This window comes from Podarcis bocagei (assembly GCF_964188305.1).
Source record: "Podarcis bocagei genome assembly, chromosome: Z".
NCBI lineage: Eukaryota > Metazoa > Chordata > Lepidosauria > Squamata > Lacertidae > Podarcis > Podarcis bocagei.
Window position 1 is genome coordinate 20,010,275 of NC_138140.1, and position 10,027 is coordinate 20,020,301.

Sequence of the window (10,027 nt, forward strand, 5' to 3'; positions counted from 1 at the left end):
ATTCAGCCTAGAATTCAGCTTTGTTTTTTGTTATTTTTGCTGCTGCTGCATCACACTGTTGACTCATACTAGGACCCCTAGATCTTTTTCACATGTTCTACTAGCAAGCTGGGTGTCCCCCATCTGATATTTGTGCTGCTGGTTCTTCCCACCTAAGTGCAGAACCTGACATTTGTCCCTATTAAAATTTATTCTGTTACTTTGGACCCAGTTCTTCAAACAGCTATGGTCATCTTGAATCCTGATTCTGTCTTCTATGGCATAAGCTAATGAGGAGAAATTAAAAGAAAGGAGATTCCAAGTCAACATTAGGAGTAACTTTCTTATGGTAGGAGCCACTTGACAGTGGAAGAGACTCCTGCAGAAGGTGGAGGTCCTGGAGAAGCAGAGCAAGGCTAAGAAAAATAATTTAAAAATGAAAAAAATATTTTTGTGTGTGTATGTGTGTGACACCCACCCACCCACCCACCCAAAACTCTTCCCTTAATTGTCTAGCTTAAGGCATCTCTCAAATTTCACAACCAATTATTTAAAAATATTTGAAAATGTTAATGTAATGTAATGTAATGTATATCTTGTGTTCCTTTTCGAATCTGTGGACTTTGATTATTGCCAACACATTCCACACATTTCCAAGTCCTCCTTCATGATGGATGACAAATCACCCTGTAGTCCCATCTCTATTGAGCTGCAGGTGAATCAGCCCAAATGCAATGGGGGATGTTGATGGGCACCGCTTGTTTTAGAGTTTGGTTTTGATTCAGCCTTGCTGGCCTTCCACCTCTCATTGCAGGTTTTGAAGGCAACCCCCAGGTGGTGCTGCAGGTCCTGAGGAAGTACATTCGGGATTTCTTTGGGTGTCGAGCCTGCTCTCAGCACTTTGAAGAGATGGCTGAGGAGTCACTGAAGGATGTGAATACCCTGGATGAGGCCGTGCTGTGGCTCTGGGAGAAACACAACGTTGTGAACGCCCGTCTGGCAGGTGTGAAAGCAGAACTGGGCCAAGATGACCAGTCTCTCCTTGGGCTTTCAGAAAAGGGGAACCCAAATGATCAAGGAAATGGAGTGACTCCCCCATGAGGAAATGTTGCAGTGCTTGGGTCTTTTAGTTTAGAGAAAAGACAAGTAAGAAGCAGCATGATAAGAGTTTGTAATATTTCTCCCTCTCTCCTGATGCTAGAACTCATGGGCATCTGGTGTCGGAAGGCTTAGTAGAGAGAAAAGAAAGTACTTCTACAGAACTTGCTCCCGAAGTAGGCAATGACAGCCATCAACTTGGATAGCTTTAAGAGAGGATTAGACAAATTCACCAGTCACAGTGACTATACTCTGTCCACAGTAAGAGGCAACAATGCCTCTGAAATCCCAGTTGTTGAAAACTGTGGGAGGGGAGAGGGTTTTAGCACTTGGTTCCTGATAGCTGACTTCCCACAGGCAACTGTTCAGCTCCTGTAAGAACAGGATGCTGTCCCAGATGGGCCATTGGCCTGATCCAGCAGGCTCTTATGTTCTATGCTCTTATATTAACATATTTATTCATCCAGTAATTCTAACTGACCCACAAAAGTAACTATGCCTGGTCCGTATACCATGCTTAAACCAGAATTTCCCAGTTCAAGCTGTCACAGGAAGCTGTGGTCTAACAAACCATGGCAATCTGTTCCTCCAAACTGAGAATGGAAGGAAGTGTCATGGGAAACAGAATGGCAGACTGGAACCTTGAACAAGAGGCACTCCAAGCAGCACTATTGGACTGCAGGGCCCACTTGCGTGGACACCAAGTATTAAAGAGTGAAAGCCATAGCTCCAAAAGTGGAACTTTGATTAAAAACAACAACATAAAGACATAAGAAGAGCCTGCTGGATCAGCCCAGTGGCCCATCTAGTCCAGCATCTTGTCCTCACAGTGGCCAACCTGTTGGCCCAATGGGAAACCTGCAAGCAGGATCCAAGCACAAGAGCCCTCCCCATTTCTCCACTTGCTTCATAAGGGAGTCACTCCATCCCCTTAATTTCCATCTCCCTTTTAAAGTGAGCCCACCAGAACTGTCTGCAGCCTTCCAAACGTCATTGCACCAAAAATTTGTATCAACAGTATTATTATATTGGCAGTTTGACAAATGATTCGTAAAGCAAATTCACTTTTTTTATTCTTTGGTTTGTAATCTGTCCATCTGGCATGAATACTTTAGTTGCAATTCCTTCATTGCAGGGGGTTGGGATAGATGGCCTTTCGGATCCCTTCCAACTCTACAATTATATGATTCTGTGATTCATGCAGGGCTCCTGAACTAATTCTCTGCCCCTTCTTGACAGGTGGCTTGAACGAAGACCCAAAATTCCCTAAACTCCAGTGGCCGACACCAGACATTTGCCCTCTTTGCCACGAAAAAAGAAATGGCCTGCATGCCTGGAATGAAGCCCAAGTCCTTCAGTTTTTGAAGCGCCACTACAGCAGCGACAACATTCTCTACACCTACACTGAGGAGGGATCCAAAGAAGAGGGAGACGAAAACTCCCATAAGAAAAACGTCAGAAATAATGAAGAATGGATCCCTAATCTGGAACGACAGCTGGATCCTGAGTCTCACGTATTGGACATATTACTAGCCAAAGACCAAAACAAGCCTTTGGCCAAGGAGGAAATGAAGCCAGCTGTCTCCTTCCTGGGGATAGGGTTCTCCAATGTCGACATGAGCCTCTGCATTGTCCTTTACATTGCATCCTCTTTCTTCCTGATGATCATGTACTTTTTTTTTCGGATGAGGTCCAAGCGCCGGAAATTGTGGCATCCCCGTCCATACGTTTAGGCCAGAAGGAAGCCCCGGTTTCTCTCTTGGCCTGCAGCTTTAAGGTTTTTGATCAGGGATTTTTTCTTCTTCTCAAAAAGCAGTATTTCTTGTTCTGGGAAAGGGCTTTCCCTTCTTCCAAGTGTTCATCTACTGCTCTTCCTGGAGCTCCCTGTTGTGGAATGGACTGGATTTGAAACATGTGCCTGTAACTGCCAAACACACACATCACACACAGACATTAAAGTGTTTCAGACATTAAAGTGTTTCTGCTGGTCTTGCACACCTTGGTTTCTTGAAGAAGTGTAGGGAGTTTGTTTTTGAAACAAGTTTCTGAAGGAAACATAGATACTCCTCTTCTATAGCAAATATTTCCTGAATACTCTGCTGTGGGGAGGCTTGCTAATCCATCTTGCCCCAGGTGGGATGCTCAGCCTGTTGGAAACATGGATCACTCTGGAATGATGGGGCAGCCAGGGGGCAGCAGCGTGAGAAAGTACTATAAATAATAATAGTATTATGTTATTATTATTATTATTATTATAATTATTATTATATTTATATCCCAAGTTTTCCCCAGACTGGGATTCTAGGCGACACCCACAAATTAAAACAACACGGATGAAATGTGAAAAGCCAAAAACATCTAAACTATATTATTTAAAAGATAATTCTCTTTTGCTGATTACAGCCTCTGGGAGTTCGTGACCAAGTCTTGTAAATAGGGACGTATGGCGGGGGATTGGAGGAGACTGAAGAGTGTGAGCTTGTTTCTTTTGGATTAAGGCTGGTTGCTTGTCTGAGCTGTATGGAAGCTTGATTGTGTATTTGTGGGTGTGGCTGTGTGCTCTCCTAGAGCACATGGTCTGAGGGGCTGTGGCCACTGCTGAGAAGAAGACAGGCTGAAGGAGGCAGTAAGTTGGAAGAGGAGTTAGCAGCCAGCAGCAGTTCTGCTTAACTGATTGCAGCTTCTGGGAGCTCATGGACAGGGTGTTTGTGAGGGTGTTTAGTGGGAGAGTTTAAGGGGGAAGCCCAGAGTGTTGTCTCATGGTTAGTGTAGAACCAAGAGACATGGAGAGTGAGGGAGCTGCTGCAGTGACCTGCAACACCTGTGCCATGTTTGCCTTCCTGCTGGAGAACGTACAAAAGCACACTAGTAGCAAGTGCAAGCTGGTTGCCTTGTTGGAAGAGAAGGTCCAGCAACTTGAGGCTGACCTATCCATTCTTGGAGCTACTGGGCAAGATGAGGAATTTCTCAGTTGAGCAGAGTAGACTGTCCTGGAACAGTGAAATGGAGGGGGTGCCCATAGGGAGGAGTGGTGTTATTTCGAGTAGGTTGTCAGCAATATGCTGATGACACACAGCTCTACTCTCCATTACATCTGCAGGTGTGGCAGTGGATGTGCTGGTCTGTTACTTTGCTTCAGTAATATGCTGTAGGAGAGCCAACAAACTGAAGCTCAATCCCAGTAAGACTGAGGCACTGTTATGGGGTGGTTCCCTAAATAGTATGGGTGGGAGGTTGCCTGCTGTTGATGGGATTACATTCCTTCTGAAGGAGCATATACATATCTTTGGGGTACTTCTGGATCCTTTGTGGTTCCTTGAGACTCGGGTGGCCTCAGTGGCTTGGAGTGCCTTCCATCAGCTTCTGCTGTTGGCCCATCTGCACCCCTATCTGGACAGGGATAGCCTTACTAGTTTGTCTATGCTTTGGTAATCTTTAGGTTAGATTACTGCAACCTGTTATGTGTAGGGCTGCTTCTGAAGATGGTTTGGAAACCTAGCTGGTGCAGAATTCAGCGGCCAGGTTGCTCACTGGGACAACCTGTGAGCAACCTGTTGGGAATATATTTCACTGCCCCTGGCCTGACTACACTGGCTGCCAATTAGTTTCTGGGCCAAATTTAAAGTGCTGTCTTTGACTTGTAAACCTTAATTGGCTCAGGACCAGAATACAAGGACTAGCTCTTCCCCTATGAACCAGCTAGGACCCTGCAATCATCATCTGAGGCCCTTTGTGTGCTTTCACAAGAGGTCCAGATGCTGGAAACAGGAGAACAGGTCTTTTCCACAGTGGCTTCCTGCTTGTGGGATGCTGTTCCCAAGGAGGCTCACTTGGCACCTTGATTACATATCTTTAGGCATCAAACAAAAACATTTTTCAGTAACCAGACCTTTGGCTGATTAACATTATATGGTCTTTTAAATGTGTTTGTGGGAGGAGGGTTATTGTTTTTGTTTTATTGTGTATTTTGTGTTCTCATTTTGCATTTGTGAACTGTCCTATGATCTTCAGATCAAGGCTGTTATACAAATTTATTAAATAATAAAAAAGAAAGAAGATTGCCTATTCCAGGAGATGAATCCCTGGAGGAATGTGGCACATGGAAGCAGAATTGTCGGCAGCCATGCTGTGTCACTGGAACTGCAAAATCCATGCCGTGCCCTCACCTTGGACAGTGATTCTGCACCAAGGGAGTAAGGATAGCAGTTGCAGACCTCAGAACGCACTGAGGAGGCTGTGGGAGATACTATGTACAAAACAAACCTGTCACTTCGCAGAGGAGGAAGAGAAGTGTGGGGGTTATAGGAGACTCACTGCTGAGGGGGACAGAGGCAGAATGTGTGGAAGCAACAGTATATCCCGGAGGGGGGCAGACAAGCTGCTTTCCAGGTGCAAAGAATGTGACAGAGAAGTTGCTAAGTCTGGTAAAGCCCACTGACCACAACCCCTTCCTTTAGATTCATGTACAGTGGTACCTCGGGTTACATACGCTTCAGGTTACATACATTCAGGTTACAGACTTGGCTAACCCAGAAATAGTGCTTCAGGTTAAGAACTTTGCTTCAGGATGAGAACAGAAATTGTGCTCCTGTGGCACGGCGGCAGCAGGAGGCCCATTAGCTAATGTGGTACCTCAGGTTAAGAACAGTTTCAGGTTAAGAACGGACCTCTAGAACGAATTAAGTTCTTAACCCGAGGTACCACTGTATTACAGACCGCAGGAGAACACCTGGTTCTGGGGATAATAGCTTCATCAATGCACAAGAAACTGAGTTGGTGCTCCAGAAACCTACTAAAGGGATTGAAGTTGGCCTTAACAGCTCTGGAGTGTTAGGACTCCAACGGTTTCCAGTTACAAGAAAGGAAATTCCAAATAAACACCAGGGAGAACTTTCTGGCAGTAAGAGCTGTTCTATAACGGCTTGGAACTCCTTGGAAGGTTGTAGACTCTCCTTTGAAGGTTTTTCAGCAGAGGTTGGGATGGCCATCTGTCATGGATGCTTTAGTTGATTTTCCTGCATTGCAGGAGATTAGACTAGATGACCCCCAGCATCCCTTCGTATAATTATACGTATAATTATAATTATACGATTCTATGAATAGGTAAAAAGTAATTAAACCATAAAAGATTAAAACAAATTAAAGCAAAGGCACATACAGCAGTATGAGAAGCCGTTGTTGTTATTTTCAGTTCCCAAAGGCCTGTTGGTATAATACTGTGTTTACCTGCCAGGGGAAGGACAGCAAGGAAGAACCCAGTCTTAATTTCACTAGGATGGGAGTGCCAAAGTTGTCTGGGAGCAGTAACCAAGAATACAATCTTTCAGACTCAGTGGACATTTAAACCCTAAGCCTTCCCCCAAAGGATCCTGGGCACTATAGTTTGTTGAGGAGTGCTGGAAACTAGATTTGTGATAGGTAAACAACAGATCCCAAGATTTATTAGGAGAAGTCACGCGCTTTAAATACATGGGGAAGGCTGCTGTGGACTAGGCCCTTCCAACATGGACAATGTTTTAGAAAAAGGAAATGGGTGTGCAGTGAGTTTCCCTGTGGTCAGTGGACCTTAATAATAATAATAATAATAATAATAATAATAATAATAATAATAATAATAATTTATTTGTACCCCGCCCATCTGGCTGGGTTTCCCCAGCCACTCTGGGCGGCTTCCATAGAAACCAAAAAACACTAAAATATCATACATTAAAAACTTCCCTGAACAGGGCTGCCTTAAGATGTCTTCCGAATGTCAGGTAGTTGTTTATCGTTTTGACATCTGATGGGATCTCAAGAGGTTTGTGGTTCTGATTTTGTTTTGAGATTTTGCAGGCAGTTTTGCAAATCCGCATGGTGTTTGGCTACCAAGTTTGCAAGGAACAACTTTCCTTGGAGGTTTTTAAGCAGCGGCTGGATGGCCATCTGTCAGGGATGCTTTAGTTGTGATTCCTGCACTGAAGGGGGTTGGGCTAGATGACCCTTGGGGGTTCCTCCCAACCCTGCAATTCTGTTATTCTAACCTGCCATCTGCATGTTTCTCCTTTCTGAGTTACGAGCCACATTCACTTCCCTCTCTATGTGCTACTTTCGCAGCCTGCATTTAAATCACAGAACCGTAGAGTTGGAAGGGACAGCAAGGGCTATCTAATCCAACCCCCTGAATGTAGTTTGCATGTTTGATTCCACCCCTCTTTCTTACCTGTAAGGTACTTGGTTCTTTGCTCTCTGGCACCACCTACTGCCCAAAGCAGGTGGTGGTTTTTGTCCTCTCTTAACGGCCTCTCTTTTGCCCCTCTTTCACTTGACCCCAGCAAAAGAGTGTTCTTATACTGAGATCCTGCTCAGGGGCTTCCCTCTGGAGCATCTGCTTGGCCACTGTGAGTATATTATGTGCACCACCTTGAGCTCCTTGGAAGAAAAGTGGGATAGAATAGCAATCAATCAACCCCCTTTGGTGAACCTTTACACTCTGGAAGGCAGCAGAAACTGAATCTGCTTCAGGATTGATTAGTTGGTGAAGAGAAGGGTTGAAGAAGGGAGGTTCTCCCATGCCTTCCTAGAATTTAAGTACCAGTTATCCTGCTCTTATTAGTATGCAAGCTTTCTTCACATAGGATCAGAATTGTATAGCTGGAAGGCACTCCAAGGGCCATCTAGCCCAACCCCCACCATGCAGGAATCCCAACTAGCATCCTTGACATCTGGCTATCCAAGCTCTGCTTAAAAACCTCCAATAAAAATGAGGGAGTAGCTGGACTCTGATTGGAAGCAGCAGAGGCTACCCAACTGACTTAGGGACTACACTCTGGATTTGTGTAGGGTTTGCTCCTTAACCATTTCTTCTCCCCAAGATATCCTGCAAGACAGTGGAGGTTTGATGAGCCCCATCTGCCCCTCACTTCCCTCTACAGCACATGCAGAAACTGCCTTCTTCACCGTTGGACCCACTATTGGTCTCATCTGCTGGAGCCCGTCTTTGCATGCAGGGGAAGTCCCTAACTCAGAGCTTTCCAAACTTTTCATGCTGGTGACACTTTTTAGACGTGCATCATTTTGTGACACCGTAATTAAATTTTACTAGCAAAGCAGGGGTTAGACTAGTCAATTTCCAGCCCTGGAAGGAGTGTGGGGAGTGTTCACACGACACACCTACACACATGAAACCTCTACCCTAATTCATCAAGGGTTTGAGATACATCAGCTATTCTCACCTGGTTTAGCCGGCCAGTCAAAGTAATTTAATGGGGTGTGGCTGCTAATACAAGATGACAGCATCTAGGAGCCGCAGGTAAGAGTTGAGGACAGGGTGGGGACCAAAGGTGGGCAAACTATCCCAGAAGGAGTAGGACATGTCCTCCACCAGAGGTATTACTCCTCCTCTAACACCTCATATACCCTGGATTATTGTTATTTATGGTCACAATCAATGATCTTGGCAATATCACACAGTTTACCATAGAAGCCCTGCCCTGCCCCAGGTAATGAAACCGAGCTCCTCCACCAGGAAGACGTGGGAGTCTCATCTGGGTGCCCTTCAATTCAAGGATGGTCATAGAATCATGGAATTGTAGAGGTGGAAGGGTCCCCTAAGTGTCATCTAGCTCAATCCCCTGCTATGAAGGAATCATAGCTAAAGAATCACTGACATTGCCATTCAAATTCTGCTTTAAAAACTTCCAAAGAAGGAAGTCTCCTATCTTCAAGGTTGTGCCAATTGACTCTTACCTTCAGAAAGTTCTTCCTGATATTTAGTAGGAATCTCCTTTCTTCTTACTTGAAGCTTTAGGTTCAGGTTCTATCCCCAAGAGCAGGAGGAAACAAGCTTGTTTCATCTTCCGTGTGACAGCCCTTTAGATATTTGAAGATGGCTGTCATATCCTCTCTCCTCTTCTCCAGTCTAAACATCTCTAACTTCCTGAGCTGTTCCTCATAAGGTTTCAAGACCTTTGAGAATCTTGGTCTGCTCTGTATGGGATGGGTTTTAATGGGTAGAAGAGTATATATTAATTGCAATTTATCATTCCAGGCACCCATATGTGTGGGCTGGAGAGTTTCAAAATACTTGGGGCAAAACTAAAAGCATGGCAACTGGGTTGCAAAAGCTTGTTTTCAGCAGATTCAGCAATGAAGTAAGCTGGCTCCCCCTTTCTTACCCCACTTAACAAAAATATCAGGCAACAATTGTAAAGTAAGTTTAAAAATAAGATTCATTTTATAATCATGCATTGGTTCAGAGCAACAGTAGCAGTAAGAGCTATAACCAGCTTCAGGCGTGTGCCTAAAGCTGGAACAAGAAGAGGCATGTCTACATCTAACACTGGTCAAAGGAAGAGAGAGGGAGGTGGGACAATATGCTACTTTCTCTTCTGGAGAAAGAAGGGAAATGATGGTATTTCTATGGTCTGAGTTTCTGTACATCAGCAGTACAGCTCTATGTCCTTAGCCATTTCTCATGCTTACTAGTGAGAATATGCATTTGTTAGGTTTGGCTGCTAATCTGCCACCTTAGAATAGCATTCACTTTTATTTTTGCCGCTGTATTACAGGTTGAGTCATGTGAAGCTTGTGGTCTGCTAAGACCCCTAGATCCTACTGGCAAGCCAAGTGTTCCCCATCTTTTTTTGAGCAGCTGGTTCTTCCTGCCTTAGTTTGGGCCCAATTCTCCAATCTGTTAATGCCATCTTGAATTCCAATTCTGTCATCTGCAGTATTAGCTATCCCTCCCAGTTTGGTGCCATCTGCAAATTGGATGAGCATCCCCTCAAAACCTTCATTGTAGTCATTTATAAAGATGTTTTACAACAACGGGCCCAGAACAGAACCCTGTGGCTCCCCACTTGTCCCTTTTCCCCAGGATGATGAGCAACCATTGGTGAACATTTTTTTTTTCCATTCAGTCAGTCAACCAGTTACAAATCCACCTAACAGTTACCTCGTTCAGATCACATTT

General features: G+C 44.6%; 1 protein-coding gene across 2 annotated transcripts in view; it reads left to right on the top strand.

Annotated features, from left to right (window-relative positions):
• The window catches only part of QSOX2 (quiescin sulfhydryl oxidase 2), a 28,346-nt gene extending 25,294 nt beyond the window's left edge, over positions 1–3,052 (top strand). For both annotated transcript variants that reach the window (XM_081180242.1, XM_081180241.1), the window contains exons 11-12: positions 794–982; positions 2,317–3,052. In XM_081180242.1, coding sequence (XP_081036368.1) covers positions 794–982; positions 2,317–2,810 — 683 coding nt within the window. In that variant the 3' untranslated portion in view covers positions 2,811–3,052. The remainder of the gene's footprint in view (positions 1–793; positions 983–2,316) is intronic.
• The last annotated feature ends 6,975 nt before the right edge of the window (positions 3,053–10,027 follow it).